General features: G+C 38.3%; 1 protein-coding gene across 2 annotated transcripts in view; it reads left to right on the top strand.

Annotated features, from left to right (window-relative positions):
- The window catches only part of chchd6a (coiled-coil-helix-coiled-coil-helix domain containing 6a), a 122,563-nt gene that overhangs the window by 72,980 nt on the left and 27,785 nt on the right, over positions 1-21,798 (top strand). For both annotated transcript variants that reach the window (XM_042003646.1, XM_042003647.1), the window contains one exon: positions 16,461-16,596. In XM_042003646.1, the coding sequence (XP_041859580.1) occupies positions 16,461-16,596 (136 nt within the window). The remainder of the gene's footprint in view (positions 1-16,460; positions 16,597-21,798) is intronic.

The following is a 21,798-nucleotide window of genomic DNA, read 5'->3' on the forward strand; positions in this document are numbered from 1 at the left end:
GATATTTTATTTGTTTTTGCCTAGTTAAATGCAAACGTTGTGCAGAGCAAACTGACTTATACGATAAATGTTTTAATTGGGTGCTTTAATTTAGCTGAATTCAACAATGGCCCATTTCCCCATCCTCACTGTAGACTTGTGATGAGCCGCAGCCGGAAAAAAGATAGCTAATTATCGCCGCCGCAGACTGTGTTACACACAGATGTAATTGGCATTAGAGACAAGACCTTGTCTTGCTGTGAAATTACAAGTCTTAAGAAAAGCTAACTCTAAGATGCAGGTGTTTATGAATGTAGGCAAAATAAGTCTTTTTATCCCTTTTTTTCCTATTTCTTATATATATATATATATATATATATATATATATATATATATATATATATATATATATATATATATATATATATATATATATATATATATATATATATGGACGTTTGCCTGTGTCTTTATTTGAGTAAGATTTTTAACTTGTTTAATTTTCACATAATGAACTCTTTTTATTGCTGCAGCTCAGATCTTCTTGATGTTAATCGAGGCATGTTTTTAAAAATTTAAATAAAGCATCTGTAGCACATGTAACAAGACTTTTATATTCCAGTGGCATGGAAACAAGATCATTCAGGTTTTTCTTGGATTCCACATTAGTTAGCTTTATCCATCCATGTTAGTCCACTGTTTTCTTAATTTAGGTTTTAACTGATATATAATAATAATAATAATAATAATAATGTTGATGATGATAATAATAGATTACTCATTGTGCTCACATTGGATTCATTACTCATTCACTCCTTAGTCATGCTTGGTCATGTGGCAGACTAACCTTGGGCAGACTAATGGAAATGTGGCAGCCAATGTGTACCAACGGCTTACTTACTTATTACTGGGGAAGTGGGATTCTAACTCCAACCGTGGGGTCATTGGACGACCTGCACTACCACCTGAACCACTGCCACCATAACTGGGTCAGACAATTTTCCTGCCCAGTCATTGTTTGTGCCGTTTGTTAATGCATCTAACAAAACTCTTTCTCAGAAGGACCATTAAGGGATAGTCCGAAACCTGGCCATTTGGTAAAATGAAACATCCTCAGTAAGAAATTCTCAAACCAAAAAACGCATAAGCTACAAGGGGCAGTTAAAGAAAAAATGGAATATATCATTAACAACTGTTTCTATTGGTGTCTAACACTTTACTAAAATAACTTTAATATTTTCATTACTTTAGAATGAGCCATTTATAACTATTCGTCGTGGCTCCACAGACATGGCTGCTGCCATATTTGTGCCAATATTTTTACTACGGTGTCTGAATGAACAAACTGTGTGAAATAGTAACCCTCTGAGCTTTAAAGCTGTAGTTCCAGCTTTGATAGGTGCTAGAGCACCCTCGGCAATAACTAAGGCCTTAAAAGGCACATAGAGGAAAATGCTCCACATTTACATGATTTTGAAGTAGTTAGTTGAAGTTGTCATTGCTGCACCTGAGGCTGCTGGATCCACTCGCAGATAAAAACATATTTATGTCTGAAAGAATTTTGGCCGCAATTCACAACTGTGCATGTGATGTAATTTCATCTTTAAGACTACATGTGTAATTCTTACACACTGTACCTTAAATCGTACAGGGGACCATTTTTTGACTTCAGAGTCACACTAAGCCTTTTGTGTTAATCACGGCTGTGCAAGCTAACACATTATCATGTTAAAGCTTAATTGATTAACGCTGATAAGTATTTATCGCTCGTTAACAGTTTTTTTTTTTCAAAGCCTGTTGCTCACTGGCTCTGAATACAGATACTAACAAACCACTGGTCACAGTGGGGGTGGTACTGGCTTGGGATGGATGTCATCACCGGTCTCAACTATTTAAGAGCATTTGTGGTAGGCATGCGTGGGCCGGTGTTGTGTCTGTTCTTCTTCCAGCTCTCCGAATCTCCAGTCTGTGTACATGGGGAAAGAAACTCAATGAAAACTCATTCCCAACGTACTGTGCTTGTAGCATGGGCAAAAAGTGAAAAGCTCAAAAATTATGATTATTATTTTTTACAGCATTTCACTTATTCTAAGTTTATAATTTTTAAAGTTAAAAACAGATTTTCTTTATGTTTTTAACAGTAACAAATACTGTAATGTACACACTACTTTTATAATGGTTTAGGAGTTTTCACCTTGAATACAGAATTAATGTGAATATGTGCTTATTCAAACAGGGCTCCAGACTAACGTTTAGCATTGGTTGCACTGGTGCGCTTAACTTTTTAATTTGGGTGCAGCAGCAAAAAATTAGGTACAACCTAATTTTTACAGCATCACTCGCAGCACCGCATTTTAATACATCTTAAGATTGTCTTTTGATCATTACACATAGACGTCGATGTTAAACAATGAGGTTTAGAAAATGTTTCTTTATTTGAAGCACACTACCATTAATTGCATTTAATCACAGAATAACAAGTGATGAATGCATCAAGTAATAAAACATTTTTTATTGCTGCCCAGCAATAGTTTTACCCATAATTCCTCAATCTATAAATAAAGAAGTCAGCCTTAAGTGCTGGACTTACAGTGCTGACATACAGTGCACAAACACTTCTGCTTCTTTAGCATCATTCACAATACTTCATTTCTAAGATCATCTAGAGGGACATACTGAATGTTGTTATTAGAAGATTTGTAAGAAAAGCCCAGCATTACAGTCGGATTGTAATTGTAGTTTTGATGATGAGAAGCAGAAGGCTTTACCTCTAGTGAGCATTTTATGATAATATCTGTAATCCTCTGCTTGTTTTTGATATTTTGTGTCTTTCTGTGTGTGGAGGGAAATAATGGGGCTTCAGGTGTCCCCCCGCAAATCCCCCAAAGGTTTTACCCGAGAAGATGAAACGTTCCAAACTTCCTGTGTGAAACTGACTTCATGGCAAATTATATGTTGCTCATATAGGTATAAGAGAGTGGATTAGGCTCTCATTCATGATATAATCTAGTCTAACCCTGACATCCGGGTTAGCGTTATGAGTGAATTAAGGTGTTTAGGGAAAAGAAATGTCGCTGCATGTGGTGCTAAAGTATCTTAAATAAATGTTGGTGTTTGATAGTTAACTGCTATATGCCTGATCAGGATCTTGAGAGCTTTCCTGCGTCCTTTTATTTTTAATCATTAAATGAAGGAAATTTATAGTTTGTTACCATATAACTGTCATTATTTGCTGGAGATGTCACTGTTAACTTGGTATTAGTTGCATGTATTATAATGAACATCTTCAAGCCTAAAGTAATCGTGTTCTTGCTTTGATCTGAGTTTGGTAAATGCATTGAATTTTCTTTTGGCTTTTTTTTTTCCACACTGGAAGAAAAAGAAAATTCTCAAGCACAATAAAATCGCTAAAAGGTATATAACAGCACTCTTCTTCAAAGTGTGTTGAGTAGGAGTGAGAAATTCAACAAAAGGAATGACAGCCTGCCTAGATATAAAGAAGGCCTTGATTCATAGTGTGGACAGCTCTGATGTCTTATTGATTTCACCCATCTGCAACCCACTAGGGAAAAAAAAAACTCCTAAAAGTAGTTTGCAGATTAGTAAGACTATTCAAAAGTCTGATACCCAAACTACTGAGACTGACAGTTTAAACCCATTTGAGTCAAGTTTCTGTCAGTGCAGAGCTGGAAAACAAGGCTGCAGGAGAATAAGACATGGCTGAGTTGTAACCCGCCTCAGGCTTCACTTCATGTTATTCTGTGTTTGTTTAAGTATGCGTTTATATGTGCTGCCATGTGAGTGCATGTGTGCAATGTGGTAATCCACAGTTTAATCCTTCCAGTAAATACTGAGTTGTAGTTGGCGTACTAGAGTTTGAGAAAGTCAGGACCTGTGTAAATGTGTGTATTCACAGAGGAGTGCCTATGTATTGAGATGAGATAATACTGATCCAAAAAAAATGTCAGCATTTAATCTGTGCTCAGTCCCAATGTCTAATTATTCGGCAGTAGATGTATGTTTTGATTGTTTCGGCTCGGCTCAGATTCAGTTGGAACATGACCGCCTGGGTCTGTACGCCAATTTACATTAAGTATGCTGTGGTTAGAGCAGCAAAAATGGCTTGTTTTTTCTCTGCAGTGGCACATGTCTACTGTAACAGCTGACAGAAAGAAGTCTAACACAAAAACAGACTAGATTGGTGAGTCAGTTGGAAGCTTACTGGAAGTCTTAATGAGTGGAATTGATATCCAGCATCAAGAGAAAAGTAGGAGACAACCAAAACACTGACATTTTTTTTTTTAATAGTCTCTTTGACCTGCTGTAACTCTCCTTAGTTACATAGTCTTGTTTGTTCAACCCAGCAATCTGGCAAATAACAAATATTTCCCCCCCTTTATTCGACCTGCAAGATTTAGTCTTAGTTTTTATTTATTTTCAACACTGAGGTTTTTTTTTTTTGTTTTTTTTGTAGAAATATAATTTTTCTCCTCAAATGGCATGGTAAATATTTTGATGGAAGAGCTAATGATACATTCTGCCTTTCATATGGAATATAGTATATAGTTTAATTTCTATAGTGTTGTCCAATGAAAAGATATAGTGAAATATTAGCAAAAAAGTGTACTCACTTCTGTGGGATACTGTATATGCATATATTCCATATGAAAGGCAGAATGTATCATTAGCTCTTGCATCAAAATATTTGCGTACATACATATATGTATACACACACAAATATACAAATATACATTTACAAATATATATATATATATATATATATATATATATATATATATATATATATATATATACACTGCTCAAAAAAAAATAAAGGGAACACTTAAACAACACAATGTAACTACAAGTCAATCAAACTTATGTGAAATCAAACTGTCCACTTAGAAGGCAACACTGATTGACAATCAATTTCTCATGCTGTTGTGTAAAGTGAGTAGACACCAGGTGGAAATTATAGGCAGTTAGCAAGGAACCCCCAATAAAGGAGTGGTTCTGCAGGTGGTGACCACAGACCACTTCTCAGTTCCTGCTTTCTGGCTGATGTTTTCTTCCTTTTTGAGTGCTGGCGGTGCTTTTACTGTAGTGGTAACATGAGATGGAGTCTACAACCCACACAAGTGGCTCAGGTAGTGCAGCTCATCCAGGATGGGTTATCAATGCAAACTGTTGTAAGAAAGTTTGCTGTGTCTGTCAGTGTAGTGTCCAGAGCATGGAGGGACTACCAGGAGACAGGCCAGTACATCAGGAGACGTGGAGGAGGCCGTAGGAGGGCAACAACCCAGCAGCAGGAGGAGCACTGCCAGAGCCCTGCAAAATGACCTCCAGCAGGCCACAAATGTGCATGTGTCTGCTCCAATGGTCAGAAACAGACTCCATGAGGATGGTACGAGGGCCTGACGTCCACAGGTGGGGGTTGTGCTTACGGCCCAACACCGTGCAGGATGTTTGGAATTTGCCAGAGAACACCAAGATTGGCAACTTGGCCACTGGCGCCCTGTGCTCTTCACAGATGAAAGCAGGTTCACACTGAGCACATGTGACAAACGTGACAGAGTCTGGAGACGCCGTGGAGAAAGTTCTGCTGCCAGCAACATCCTCCAGCATGAGGTTGACAGTGGGTCAGTAATGGCATTTCTTTGGGGGGGGGCGCACAGCCCTCCATGTGCTCGCTAGAGGTAGCCTGACTGCCATTAGGTACCAAGATGATCCTCCGACCACTTGTGAGACCATATGCTGGTGCGGTTGAGGTTCCTCCTAATGCATGACAATACTAGACCTCATGTGGCTGGAGTGTGTAAGCAGTTCCTGCAAGACGAAGACGTTGATGCTATGGACTGACCCGCCCTGTCCCCAGACCAGCGTGTCTGCTCTAGCAGCTCTCTGGTCGTCTGTTTGTGGATTGCAGCTGTTCCTCTTCCTCCTCTCATGTTGCGTTTGTTTATCGTTCAGCTGAGAAGGAGGAAACTAGCGGTTCATGGTTCACACCGTCACATATTCAACCCAAAGTATTGTTTTTGGCAGGACCTTCTCTAACACAGTTATTGGCTGGTGGTAGACAGTGTTTATACTTCAGCTAGGCAGGGGCGGGTCTAGAAAAGTTCTAATGGATAAGGCCAATAATATAGTTTATCAACAGGTGTTTACTTTGGGTGATGCTGCTGTAGGACTTTAATTACTGCTGCACAAATACTCACACTTTGATGATCAAAGGAAAAACATGTTTTTTATCCAGATCATCAGTTTTATCAGAGTTTCTTTATCAATGTTGGCTGTTTAACTTCAATCATCACATCTGCTGGTTTAATGACAGAAATTATCACCATGGAGATGGTTGGTGAGATGATATATAAATTCTGAATTATGATCTAGAACATGGTAGAGATGATTTTGAACAACATATAGAAGTACGTTAGATGCTGCATTTACTGACCCTTGGACATCTGACGTTTACCCAAGAGAACGTAAGTTAACAGTAAATATTTGTATCAGCGGCTCTTTCTGTTGATACAATACAGTAGAAACGGGCAAATTTCAGGCATAGCCACAAATGGTGATTAATTATTTTGAAATGATTTAAAATTTGTGATTAATTTGAAAGCTATGATTAATCTGATTAAAACATATTATGCATACATACATGTAGTGTAGTAATTTGAGCAAGCCTTAATAGCCACTTTTTGTCAGATATTCCCAGCCTGTCAGAGGATAACATCCTGCAAATTGTCTGCAAAAAGGCTGGAAACATTGGCAAGGCGAGACCACTGTCTAAATTAAAAAGCCAACTGCGTGATTGACATGCAGTTGTTGCTATGCTGTGACAGGAAAGTCATTCCATTTGCAAATTTAGAATTTAGTCAGAGAATTTAAAGAACTATATAGCAAACCAGATTTTTTTTTTCTCCATGAAAAGGGAAAGATTATTAAAGGAAACCTGTCGTGATGTTAAGTGTATCTTAGTAAATTTGATCCCACACTGTTAACAGATGGATGACACCCTGCTTAAATTGGCAGCTGACTGAAAGCTTATTACATTATTTTTATTTAACATGGTATTCGTCCATTTCCTGAAGCTCTGAACAATCTCAAGTTTCTAATTCAAATTTTTGGATCAAAAACGTCTGATTACAACAAATAATTATACGTAAATTTATTTAACAAATAACCGATTGATCTGTTTAGGCTTCAGGCAGATGTCCCCATAAGAGTTTGTTAGAGAAGCAAAATAATCAAAATGTATAAATAATCCATTATCCATCTGCCTCCCACAGGTTTTATAATAAATTAAGGGGGGCTCCTTTTGCTGTACATGCAGTGTTTTTATCATAGCGTTTATAAAATATGAGCACAAAGAAACTCAAAGGGTCATTAACTTGTCAGTTTTCTAATTCTACATTTGAGGTTTAATGAGAGCATTGTTCAAAGAACCACAGTGCAATTACCTAATGCTTTTGAGACAAATGGGCCTAGTAGTATTTTTGTGTGGGGTCTTTGCACCCTCCCAGTGGGGCAATTAGAAAACCATGCAACCTTTGATGGCTGCAAAAACGTTATTATTTGAGGGAAAATATTGGACATTTCATGCCAAGCTATAAGAAGCTTGTGCATGAGTGTGGGAATAAAAGACGAAACGTTTAGGAATGAAGAGATAAAAAGAATAATGGCAGCATTGAAGATAATTCAAATGTAGGACACAAGTTCATTTTAAATGGAATGAAGTAAAGATCTGATGCGCAGTGCAGAACTACTTATGTGAAAATGAGTAGTTTTACAGGTTTTACACACTTCTTTTCTTTGTGGTATTTTTGTCTACTGTGTATCAGACTGTTGTTACAAGCAGGCGGTTTCACTCTAAACACAGCATCACAGCAAATGTTCATGAAAATGATTCCTATTGTAGAAGGTCTGCCTATTCATCAGGGCTGCTGTAGAAACCTGCTCTGCTTCCTCGTCAGTGTTTACAAGAGGCAAAGTGAAGTCTGATTACAAGTACAGACTTTCTTTCTGGTTGCGGTTGTGATGGGTAGGGAGGGATAGGAGTGGATGGGTGAAGGAGTGCATAGATACAAGATAGGAGAGAAGAGGATGTGTACCCTCAGTCAATTGAAAATCTGTCAAGATGCAGGTGCATACTAGCTACAAGCTGGAGATAAGAAGCACCTCTTTCTCTCTAGCTGTTTTCCTCTTCACCTCTCCTGCACTCGCTCTCTTGTTATCATCTCTGCCTTTCTCTTTTTCACCAGCACACCAGTATTAATCAGACCTGTAATAGTAAACAGTCTTCTCCTGAATTCGGAACCTCTAACATGTCAAAAGTCAAAGCCTGCCTTAACAGATAAAAATGGACCTGTTTATTTCACAGTATTTTATACGTATATGTTGCAAAACAGTGCAAAATGATTGATTTTGCTTAGTTAATAACAAAAGTTGTAAATATTAAAATGGAACAGTAAATTCTTTATTTTGTTTCATTATTTTTAAGAAGTTCAAAACCACTTTAATTTCTGTTTGCTACATGCAAGGTTAAAGCCAGCAGGGCTTTAGCTTAGCTTAGTATAAACACTGGAAGCGAGGAAAACCATCTATCAAGGATACAATTAGTAATATATTTATGTTTAATCCCCCCACCCCCTACAAAAAATTGTGATGCTCCATAAAAGTAGATAATAATGAAATTAAAGGATTTGCAACAACAACAACAAAAAAAAAAAAAAAAAAAAAAGAAAGAAATATCTCATGGTTTTTTGAAAATGTTCACAATCATTTAAGTCTAATGCTATGAGGGACATGGACATCAAAATAATAGCATAGTTGTGACAACAAAAGAAAGATGTACTGCTTGGTTCAACTAGTGACAACTCACTTATATAACATATCTGATATAGAAGAACGTGTTAAATCTGAGAAGATTCAAAGAATCAGAAAAAATCTATGTGCTCAAGCATCACTGCAAAAACACACACACAAAAAAAACAAATGGTTGAGTTGTGATTTATTGTAGTTTAAATCAGAATCCATAAGCTTACCCTCCTAATAAAAATCTTCTTTAAGATGAACTCTGTGGAAAAATATCTAACAAATAAGAGCTTTAAATTCTTTGTAGTATTCATGTACACTGCTTCTTCTAGGCTAAAGAGGAGAGGAGCCATCTGACTCCTCAGCACAAAGTTCAACTCCAGCATTGGTGATACAGCCCTACAAAAATATCAGCAGCAGCATGTTTTCATCATGAAATATACTCACATAGTATAAATGCTATAAGTTTAGGTTTTTCAAGGGATTCATTCTTAAATAAGTCCAGTAAATAAGAAAACAAATTGATTAAAGGGGCGGTGCACCCAAAATGTGTTTTTTGAGCCGCAAACAACACAGTATTATTTAATTGTGATGAAAACTACATATACTAATGATAAAATTTGTATATTTTAAATTTTTTTAAAAAACGGGATTTTGTGTGTAAAAAAAAAGGCTCATAACTCCCTTTACAGGGTTAAACCAGGTTATGTTTTTCATGACAGAGAGGTTGTCCTTGTTAAAGAAAATTTTAAAAACCCAACAGCCCCTCCCTCCAGATGCAAACAGATGGGTCCTCACCTTGCAGGCATAGAAAGGAATGTGCGCTTATATAGTGTAGATTTTCTAGTTTCAGACTTCTTTTCTTCCACAATTTCTGAGGAAAATATAACATTGTAAACAAAAATGAATTTAAAGCCTCTCAAATTCAGCTTTTCCAGATTTTGTGTGTGACGGTATGTGTGTGTGTGCGTGTGCGATTGTGTGTGTGTGTGTAACTGACAGTGTGTCTGTGACTCACGTTCCTCCCCCATACTGCTCGGCCTGGCTGAAGCTTCTCTTTCCGGGAAGGGGGGCAGAGAGGCTACCTGGTCCAGGTACTTCTTTCAGATTCATGGGTTTTTTTTTCTTCCACAAATTGTACCACCTGCTTCTTCTACAAGGCACTTTTATCTTTGGCATGGTCATGATGAAAGAAGTCCCAAGTAGGACTCTCCTTGCTTTTTCCTAACTCTCTCCGTAGCATCACACTAGCCGCCGCGGGCGGACACTCTGTAGACATGTGACGTCACTGACCTTCAGGTGTGGTACGATGCAGCCACCTGGTGTTCATCCGGCAGAGCGAAGTGAATAGATTTCATATCAACCCCGAGGGCTTATGTATGAAATAAATTTACAAAAACGAAGGACATTTTTGCTTTCATTTTAGTTCGTTTTAGTTCGTTTTGTAAACACGCAATACAGTTTCAGTTAGTTTTAATTTTTTTTAATGGCTGAATACTCGGGATTTTTTCCTTAAAAATAATTTAAAATGTACTCATTTGCTGTGAGGGATAAGAGGAAGCTTCCCTATAAACAATCTGTCTCTTACTTCAACAACGTCTTTGTCAAGTTTTTCTCCTTCAAAATAAGAGTTCCGTGCCAGAATAACTTGGGTGCACCATGTTGCTCTTTCCAACTTCCTGATTCCTTAACCAATCATTAGGCCTGTCACGATAACCAATTTAGCTGTACGATAAATTTTCTCAGAAATTATCGCGATAAACGATAATATTGCGCAAAGCGCTAATGTGTCATTTTGAGACCATTCTCAACTAATATAATAATAATAATGCAAGTACACATTTTCAAAGATCAATAAACTAAATAAATAAAAGCGCCTTTTTCACATAAGCCGGGACGCCGGCCCAAAAGTAATGCAGCCCACTGGGAATCCTCCCAAACCTCTCGATTAGCCGGCATTGCTCTTAATGTGTATTTTGTCAAATACGCTAGTGTTAACCATTCCCGCTTCTTATCCGCCGATAGTAGTCGGAGGACACGGGGGAGATCCGTCCTCTCCAGGGCCGAAGTGGAGTTGGCTTCGGGGTTAACTCCCAATTACTCTCTTCTCTCGCCGCTCACGGCGTGGAGCACCATAAAAAAAAGGAAACAGCGGTTGTGCTGAGAAACGGCTTTATTATAACGCACCGTTATTGTTTTTCCTGACTGTTCTGCCTAACCGCTCCGTCTCTTCTCTTCACACCTTTTCTTCTTCTGCTACTCTCGTTCCTCATAAGCTCTTCTTCTCCTCCCTCTGCGCTCACGCTCACTCTCACGCGCACTGAGCTGCTGGATCGCACACACAAAGTTAGACACATCGCACAACACTAGTATATAGGCTGACTCTATTTGCGTAATGTGCCTGCGGATTACAGGGGTTATTACGGTAGACCAGGAAGTGGGGGCTTTGTACTGACGTCGTAAGCTAGATGTGTGTGTTCTGCTTACATGTGGGGAGCAGCGAAATGATAAAAGAGGAGGTGCTTGCATCTATTATTTCTCCATTCGACTTATTTACATATTTCAGCATGAGAATCGGAGGTTTAGCGCGAGAGCGTGAGAAGCCACTTAAATGCGCAAGTCTCACGGCCATTGCGTGTTGGCAGCCCTGCAAAACAAATGCGGCTTACCGGCTCGTGCTGCAACATGCTGCAGTCAAGTATGACACCAGAGAGATCACTCCGCAACAAACCAGAGCGTTGAGTCGAAATACGCCATAGTGAAACCTATTGTCATACACAGTTTATGGTAAAGGGAGGACTAATAAAAATTATCGCGGCCGGCAAACTTATCGTGCTCTTATTTTCTTATCGTTCAATTAATTGACTTATTGCTTATCGCGACAGGCCTACCAATCATATGTGACTCCCCACAGTTGCCTAACAACAACAATGCAGCCTTTGGTATTTTATGTCGGCAAAGGAGCAGCAGCGTGCAGGTATGGAAGCTAGTAAAAGAAGCAGACCAGAAATAGTTTCAGAAAAACCTAAAAAGCCTCGGCATATTGGAGAATCTTTTGAAAGGTGGAGAAGTCTGAGCTGGCAAAGTTTCTACTCAGCAGGTAAACACCGGAGTTTTACTTAAATTAACCAAAAAGTTTATCGTGATGATGATGTACAAAGATTTTAGTCTAATTTATTTCTCAGCACTCATTAAATTAATTTGTGTGACTGTATGGATGTATTAGTGGAGTAAATTGGCGGCCTGTTAGTTTACAACAACAAATGTAATGATGTTTGGGCCAAGTGAATACTGTGTTTGTCCTTATAAACTTATGAAATTACTATCAAATTAATTTATTAAGTGAGACTTAGGGAAAACTGTCGCTGTGTGACATTCGTTGATTAATGTAGCCTTTGTTTACACTCTTATGTTAACATAAATTAGCGCATGAAATTAGCGCTAGCATTGCAAAGCATAGCAACTTATTGTGTGTGTGAATCATCTTCGCTCATCATCATGATGTTTGCTGGTGCTATGTTCTCCATCCTTCATAGACTGTATAAAAGAACCGTCCTCTCACAAACGATGGGGAGGGGGGGGAGGGAGGAAGAACGCTCTCCATGTTTTTCTCTTTCGACTGCAGTTCTGATTTGAAACACTAGGTGTCAATGTTACTTATTTTGCCTTTAAAACTCTTGTTTGTTTTTTTTTGTTGTTGTTTTTTTATTTCATTTAATGAGAATGTTTTTTTTAAGTCCAGTTTTCGTTTTTTGTTTTTTTTTTTGTTAACTATAATAATCTTGGAATACATCACGTCCGGCCCCTGTCCAATCAGAGCCCTTCCCAACCCCCAGAAAAATAACTGAATAAAAACGATAAAACTTGTTTTCCTTGTAAACCTCAATTCAGAATGACTATTTCCATGTAAACGCAAAGGGGAATACTTTAATTCCAAAAATTTCATTCTGAATAATTAATTTCGAATTAAAAACAACCTCATGTAACTTTGAACATTTATTTCTTTCAGCATCAGGCCATTCTATTCATTCACATTCCTACATTTGGGTTGAGTCAATATAATCTCCTACAGTCGATTTAACTAAATTACTGGGGCTTTTTCTTAGTTTAATTGGGTTCTTTTAACAGGTTTATTCTTGACAAATAAATAAGAACCTTGTTTCAGTAAGATTTGTTTTAATTTCTTCACCGAAGACTTTGTTGCCCCAATCCACATAATATTAGGTTGACACAACATTTTTCTTGATTATAGTGGAAAAATGGACTTGATAGGAAATAAAAATCCACATTAACATAAACTAATAATGCCACAGTTATCTGTGAATGAACATTTTAAGTTCAGCAACAGCTGATCGTTTGACGCATCTCATACAAGTTATAGATAAGCTAATCCTAATCTTGTGTAAAGAAGTAGCTGCTACATAATAAAAACTAATTGCTGTCTAAATTTTGGACAACTTTGATCTCCATTAAAAAGTGTTGCTATTGCTTTTTGAGATTGAAATAAAAGGCTGGAGAACGACATTTATGGTACAAACATGTCTGATTTGTTGATGATGTTGCAGACTTCTTCGTGTTAGTTCTGAAGACAGAAACAGTATTGGATTTTCTTAATTTTGCCTCCTCTGGGGGCTACTTTCTGCAAGATGTTAACAAGATTTTCTAATTACTAGCCTGAAGCACTGTAGAGATACCAGCTCTTTGTAGATGACAGCCCAGAAAGAAAATGGCGCATAGGACAAACAGTGCTTCATATGTATCGCCAAAGCCATTAAGGAAACACAAAACCATCATTCTTAACTCATAAAGAAGCGTGGCTTAGCGGCGATAAAAGCATCTTGCTTATCAGTCTTGAAGCCATGCCAGATGCTTCTGCTTTTTCTGGTCTGTTTTGTGTCTTTTCCATTTTCCAATTTCTCTGCTTTCATTTCTCTCCCTCTCTTTGTTTTGGTAGTCTGTGTTGTCCAGAAGTCTGAGGCCTGTGTTCCGCCTGCCTCTGCTTTCTCTGCTGGAGATTAAAAATAATGGACAGCACCATTAATTAAGCAACTAATCTTACTGTTTATGTTTGTCATATTTTCTGCTCACAGATGCGTGGAGAACTCCCCCAAAAATGGCTGCTTCCTCACACATTAAACACTTTTGAAGCGCACACATATTAACAACCACAATCCCGCACATGGCTCAGTGGACTGTCAGGGAAGTTACTTTACCTCATTCCAGCTACAAAACGGAGCCCCCACCACCACCACCACCACCACCTCTCTCTATTTTTATTTATTTTTGTAAGCGGCTCAGTTAATACTGTTGATTTAAGGCCTCACCTTCAATTTGGTGTAGCATGTGGACAGGGTTTTAGCTTTTGCCGCAGCTGAACCAATTTTCTGCTTCAACCGCCTTTAATAAACCTCCTCGCGCTATCAGAAGGCTTCGACTTCCCTGATGAAGGCCATTTATTTCAAATTAAAGGAGAGTTTCTTATCTTCAGCGGCCTCAAACAGAGAGGCAGATAAAGATGGCGTGCTTTGGTGTCGCACTGTCTATGTTGTTAAAAAGGAGGCGCGTGTGAGGTGGTAAGAAAAGTAGGAAGGCAGAGTTGGAGGGAAGATGAACACTAGAAGAAGAGAGATTAGACGTGGAATATTAACCATTGGGGGCAAAGTGAAGGAACAGAGTGATCTGATAGGTTGTCATCTTTTAAAAATAATCTTCTGACAAATTGCAGATGGATTCTTTATTACATCATTTTCATCGTTTTATCTAATTTTGTTTCTGTTTTTCTTTCCATTTCTATTCATTTTCTCCTTTAACCTTCATCACCCACGCATAGATAAACTAAGTTATTGCATCCACGATACTTCTACTAATGATAACAAGTGTGTGTGTGTGTGTGTGTGTGTGTGTGTGTGTGTGTGGATGTAGTTATGCTGTAATTGGGATGATGGGGTCGGCTCCCCTCCACAGTCAAAGGCAAAATGAGCCTTTAATTTAGCTTTTAATTAAATTTGATGTTAAAAGCTCCTCATAGAGAAAGCGTTTGCAGAGACATTGCACAGAAATCGACTTGTTAGCATGTAGGAAGTATATGTGTGTCCGCAAACTGTCATTTGATGTTTAAAGTGTACTACAAAATGTGTGTCGGTGTGTACATTTGTGGATGTGCCAGTTTGTACCTGTGTGGGCGGACATAACTTGCTTGTCTCTGCCTCAGTCAGAATCCATTACAGGAAGGCAACCAGGCAGCAAGCCTGTCATAGTTAACAATCACAAAGATAGACAGGCAAAGAGAAATTATAACACAACCCACATATCAAATTAAGCACAGCTAATTCAATGTCTCAAGGCTCACTTTTCTGCTGTATTTGATCAGAATGATCCTACCCACTCAATTAAGAGTGATTTAGCACTAATTGTATGATTTGCAGTGAAGCACGTACCATATATTCCATTGGTTGTTTAACGGGTTAACGTCATTGTAGATTTGAATGGTTTTTCATCTTCATCTTATTTGTTTAATGAGATTTTTTCACTCTCTCACACGGAAAAAGAGGAACTTATGTGGAATAACAACTTTCAAACATAAATAATTTAGTTGTTTAGGAGCTGTAGCCTCTGTACATGCGGCGGCTGCTCTTGGTAGAGTTGAAAGGAAATTTATTTTGAAAATTAGATTCTAAGTCTTTGAAAGCTGTGAATCAAAAAAATGTGATTATACTCACAGTATTTTGTACTTTGGCTCTGACCAAAGAATCAAAAGAATAGCTGACAGAAAAAAAATCACTGAAGGTTTCCTGGACAATGTCACCATACCGTACCATTTGATTTCTAAAGCACTTTGGAAACAACAGCTGATCAAAGTGCTGTAAAATAACTTAAGAAGAGGGGGAAAAAAAAGCAAAAAAAAAAAAAAAACAAAACAAAAAAAACACAAAAATAAAGAACAAGAATAAAAATATGTTGGATAATGACTCTCTCTACAAGAGATTTTCCTGGAAACTTTTATATACCCATATTTGTAGATTAGATTATACAACAGAATCTTCTTTGCAACCTTTTGTTCAGGCTGAGTCTTCTTTAAAATAACATTATCTTACATATTGACAACAATAGCTCATTTCTCAAAATCATTCACAGATCCAAGCCAGATTGACCACTGTGGGATATTTGAACATCAATATAGCAGTAAACAGTTATTCCCTTTGTATGTATAGTTGAGTAATTGCTGCTTTAATGCACAGTGAAGTCAGTCTCCCTATGAATGAGTTTTAATCTGAGCTTCATTGTACATATTAGTGCTTGTGATTCCCTTCCAACCAGCCTGGAGCTTTCGGCTGCAGGCAGCCCTCCAGATCCTGAATAAACAACCCTCTTTGGCTAAAAAGCCTCCTGCAAAGAGACCAGAGTCAACACTTCTTCTGCTCTCTCAATCAGAAGAGCAATGTGACCTGCTGAAGTTAGCTTTCAATCTTGGATTTGGTTTTGTTTGTCTTAGTCTGAAGTGCTAGTGGTATTTTATTTCTCCTTTTAGATGATCCTTGCATTCACAGTTTTTCTTTTTCTTTTTTTTATCCACACTGACATTGAGAAGGATGGAGGGAATGTTTAAATTTTTTACCTCCCTGTTTATTAATCAATTTTTTTTCTATCTTTGTGTTTGTCTTTTGCAGATCTCATAATACAGCTGCAGTGTGCCCAGGCCTGCAGGCTCAGATTTTATCTTGTTACAAGGACAACAGAGATCAGACCTTAAAGTGTTCAGACCTGGCCAAACAATACATGCAGTGTATAAATGCTGCAAAGAAGGTAAGATATCTTTCATATCTGAAGGAGATGGAAGTTTGCACGAGTATTTCCACAGATTATAATACTGTAAGTGTTTGAGTTAGACTTCTGGCCAAGACCACCCATACGAAAACTAATACTGAAACAGTGTATCAAGGCTTTGAATTTCGGAGATATAATAAAAACTGTTGTAAGGTAGGTAGGTTGGTTGAGTCAATGCCCAGACCAGAAAAATTTACAACTTATATAAAATGTACATGTCAGAGCACATAAACATTACATGAACATCCAGGCCATGTAAATATATTTTCCAAATATGTTTGGATCGCGGGGGCAGTTGCCTAAGCAGGGAAGGCCAGACTTCCCTCACCCCAGCCACATTCACCAGCTTGTCCGGGGGGATCCTGAGACATTCCCAGGCCAGCCCAGAGATGTGTCCTGGGTCTTCCCCCAGTGGAATATCCCTTGAACACCTCACCACGGAGGTGTCCGGGAGGCATCCTGACCAGATGCCCGAGCCACCTCATCTGGCTCCTCTCGATGCAGAGGACCAGTGATCTACTCCGAGCCCCTCCTGGATGACCAAACTTCTCACCCTATCACTCTTTTTCTTTCTAACTTGTCCTGTCCAGCTTTGTAGTAAACAATGATGGCCTGGCTGCTGTGTTGTGCTGAACTAATTTGCTTAGCAAAGGGGACTTTTATGGGGATAAGGCTCCTCTTGATAATCAGATTTTTTATTTTTTTATTTCTTTATTTATTTAAATATATTGTTTTATCTTATTTATTTTGAATTATGGAATTAATGTAAACTCGCTAGACCTGACTGGAGGGGACAGAAAACTAATGGCAAAAAGTAAAAAGGAAAATAGAAAAAAGGAAAAGGAGACAAAGATACAGTAGATAGAAGGCAACGACCCTTCAATTCAACCTCACACCAGACAACCAACTGCTACACCTGTACAGAAACACAACAGAAAATTTCATACAGCTTTACAAGTAAACTAAGTTGACATCTGGAGTTTGTAAAAAAAGAAACAGCCAAGACAGCAATAACAAGATGTATCACGACAACCAAAGTACCAAAGACACACACAAAAAAATAACAAAGAAAGGACAAATCAAACAAAAGTACCTATTAGTGTATGAACCCACTGGACAACTCGGTGACTGTGTCAGCATGCAGAGTATGACAAATGAGGCGTGATCAGTGAGGAGTGTGATCATGCAAATGCGACCACGCCCCTACAGTGGCTAGAGGCAGACTAGGGCGGCCCAGAGACACTGGCAATCAGCAGTGATCCCGGAGCATGAACCCAAGCCACCCCACCACGAAGACTACCCCGATGACGGCCCAAGCCAGAGACCCCCGCGGTCACGGGGCACTGACCCTGGCGGACCAAGATCGCAGCCGCCGACCGGTGGTAAAACACCCAAAATGGATCCTGGAGGAGCGGGATGATTCCCAGTAGTCTGGGCCGAAAGTGGCCTGACTGACTGACTAATAGCTGTAATGACCCTGCTACTACCAGCTATAATAATGAGCTTGGTACTACTAACTGTAATAATGACCCTGCTACTACCAGCTATAATAATAAGCTTGGTACTACCAACTGTAATAATGACCCTGCTACTACCAGCTATAATAATGAGCTTGGTACTACCAACTGTAATAATGACCCTGCTACAGTACTACCAGCTATAATAATGAGCTTGGTACTACCAACTGTAATAATGACCCTGCTACTACCAGCTATAATAATGAGCTTGGTACTACCAACTGTAATAATGACCCTGCTACTACCAGCTATAATAATAAGCTTGGTACTACCAACTGTAATAATGACCCTGCTACTACCAGCTATAATAATGAGCTTGGTACTACCAACTGTAATAATGACCCTGCTACTACCAGCTATAATAATAAGCTTGGTACTACCAACTGTAATAATGACCCCAGGTACTACCAACTGTAATGATAAACCTGGTACAACCAGCTATAATAATGACCCAGGTTAAATGCTGATGAGGGAACCTTTTGACTTCATCAGGGTGTCAGGATTTATTGTAAATTATGTGATTACAACTTTTTTTGCTTGTTGGTTAAATCTGATGTTTGTGGTTTTTAGTGTCAGCTCCATATGGAGTGTGTGTTTGTAGATGTGTTTCTTGTTACACGGTAATGACATGGCTTATTTTACTGCCTTAAAGTTTTGGTGGGTCCTGATGGATCAAACATACCTCCATAGGTGGGTTGCTTCATTGAAAGTTTGGGAACCCCTCTTGAGGTTTGACAGTCATTTATTTGTCTTAGTTGACTTTTTCAGGTGAAGTTGCTGTTGATCATTTTTTGTTTTTGATGTTAGCATACTACATTTAAAGTGAACTGGCAAAAAAATTATTTTCTGACAACATGACATAATTATGTTGTTTAAATGAGCATCATATCATAATATGAATGTAGGAGTCTTGTTGTGTCTGTTGTATTGAGTCTTTAATGAGAGTAGGTGGAAGAAAAGAACTGGACTGGTGGATTATACACAGAAGTTGTCACTTTGACTTAAATAAGCACATATTAGATAATTACTGCATGGGCGATTATCTTTCAGATGGCAACAAGTTATTTAACCACAACTGATGTACTGAGTAGCTTCTCATTTCTTAAACAACCATGTCAAAAGTAATGTAAAAAAAAAAAGATTCTCAGATACTAATCAATTCTAAAATTTAATATCTAGTCAAATATTAATTAGCATGGGTCTCAATATTTAAATGCCACTTTGGCATCTGCTGGTTTACAGAAAGGACCAGCCGCCTGTTTCGATTTTCAACAGGCATTGCAGCGGGCAGCCCCGCCTCTACAACAGTGACCTGTTGGACCCATGGTTTACAGTGTTGCTAACTTTGTGATGTTGTCGCTACTTTTAGAAAATTTTCATGTTCTGCCCATGTTCTAAGGTACTTTCAAGCGGCTTGGCCCTCATGCAACAGCAGTCCCAGCTCCCAGATGCAGAGCAGATGTTCACCTCTGCTCAATGCCCACACTCAAAATAAATCGAACAAAGCTGCCACTGGCTGGTCCCACCCTGGCTTACGGTCAGATATTAATACCTATCATTGTAGACAGTAGACAAAAACAAGTTAATCTTTTGAATGTTTTTATTAATTGATCTAGAAAACCAGTCAGTATCTTGGGTGAACATCATTTGCCTCACGCAGTCCAACACATCTCCATGCATAGAGTTGATTAGTTTGTTGATTGTGGCCTATGTAATGTTTTCCACTTCTCTTCAATGGCTGTTCGAAGTTGCTGGATATCAGCAGGAACTGGAACACGCTGTCGTATACGTCAATCCAGGGCATCCCAAACATGCTCAGCTCTGGTGGACATTCCTTCAGTAAGCATGCCAATTGCATGCTCCCTCAAAACTTGCAACATCTGTGGCATTGTGCTGTGTGATGAAACTGCACATTTTAGAGTGGCCTTTTATTGTGGGCAGCCTTAGGCACACCTGTCCAATAATCATGCTGTCTAATCAGCTAATCTAATCAATGCTGATATGCCACACCTGTGAGGTGGATGGATTATCTCGGAAAAGGAGAAGTGCTCACTCACACAGATTTCAACAGATTTGTAAACAATATTTGAGAGAAATAGGCCTTTTGTGTCCATAGAAAAATCTTAGAGCTTTGAGTTCAGCCCATGAAAAATGAGAGCAAAAGCCAAAGTTTATATTTTTGTTCAGTATAATTTATTTCACAATGTTAATGCCTTTTCTTATATTTACTCATATATTTTATTGTATTATTTGTGCTGTGTTCTTGGTATTGAGTATCGAGGACCAGCCTTATTGAAATTTTACTATAGTGATAACCCTAGTCAAAATAGAAATCCTGTGCTTGTGGAAAAGATGTTGGTCTTTTTAGGAAGGGTCAAATAACTGGCATGCAGCAAGCAGAGAAAAAATCTAAGGGGATTGAAGAAACTAATAAAACTGGGCTGAGAACTGTCCAACACATCATTAAAAACTGGAATGATAGTGAGGAATCATCGTCTTCAAGGAAGAAATGTAGTGGAAAGACAATCCTGAATGATCGTGATCTGCAATCACTTAAGCATTGGGTGAAATTTAATTAAAGAAAAACAACAGTAGAACTCAGGGCTATGTTTAATAGTGAAAGTAAGAGCATTTCCACACTCACAATGTGAAGGGAACTCAAGGAACTGGGACTGAACAGCTGTGTAGCCATAAGAAAAAACACTAATCAATGAGACTAACGGGAGAAAAAGGCTTCAGTTTGCTAGGGAGCATAAAGATTGGACTCTAGAGCAAAGGAAGAAGGTCATGTGGGCTGATGAGTTCAGATTTACCCTGTTCCAGAGTGATGGGCACATCAGAGTGAGACGAAAGGCAGATGAAGTGATGCAGCCATCATGCTTAGTGCCGACTATACAAGTCTGATTTTTGTTCTAGTCCAGCCCTCAGTCAGTCTTCAATGTTACATTGTTAATAGCATTTACCTTTAGGTCATCATGAATAAAAAGAAAACATAATTCTGATTCACAGAATCATAAGTCCATGTGTGAACTATGTCACAGAGGGTAAGCTCAATAAGAACAATAACTAATATGAGATTTTTCCAGTGTTCCCAGTAGCATAATCTGTGTCATTGTTAATTAAAATGGCACAGCCCATACTATTGATTTGTTAAAATATACATACATTCAGTAGACTTAATATTGTAGACCACCACATTAGCCAATACATTTAGCATGTACTTTTACTTTTAATACTTTAGGTATATTTAAAAGCAAGTACTTACTTCAACTCAGGAAGCTTAATGTGGTACTTTTACTAGAGTAAATTTTTGTCCATTTGTACTTTGAATACTTCCTCCACCACTGGCTAATCCTGATGCAATTTATTTTCATACTTTCATACTTGTTGCATAACTACTGGTGTCATTTTACATTCCTTGATATGTTAAACAGTTGCACCCTGAAACCTGCTCATATCTGAATTAACTAAAGTTCTGTGAGAATTAAGATTTTAACAGTTTTAGTGTAGAGATAACCAGCTAGCATGCTAGTGTGAATTTAACTTAGTTTGTTATTGTTTCCTTTTACTTTCCAAGTGCTGATAAAAGTTTGATATAGTTCAGCTGTTTTCAGGAAACATCTCTTTTTGTATTTTAAAAATTCTTGCACCTTTTCCATTTTCT

This window comes from Melanotaenia boesemani, chromosome 13, assembly GCF_017639745.1.
Source record: "Melanotaenia boesemani isolate fMelBoe1 chromosome 13, fMelBoe1.pri, whole genome shotgun sequence".
NCBI classification, from domain to species: domain Eukaryota; kingdom Metazoa; phylum Chordata; class Actinopteri; order Atheriniformes; family Melanotaeniidae; genus Melanotaenia; species Melanotaenia boesemani.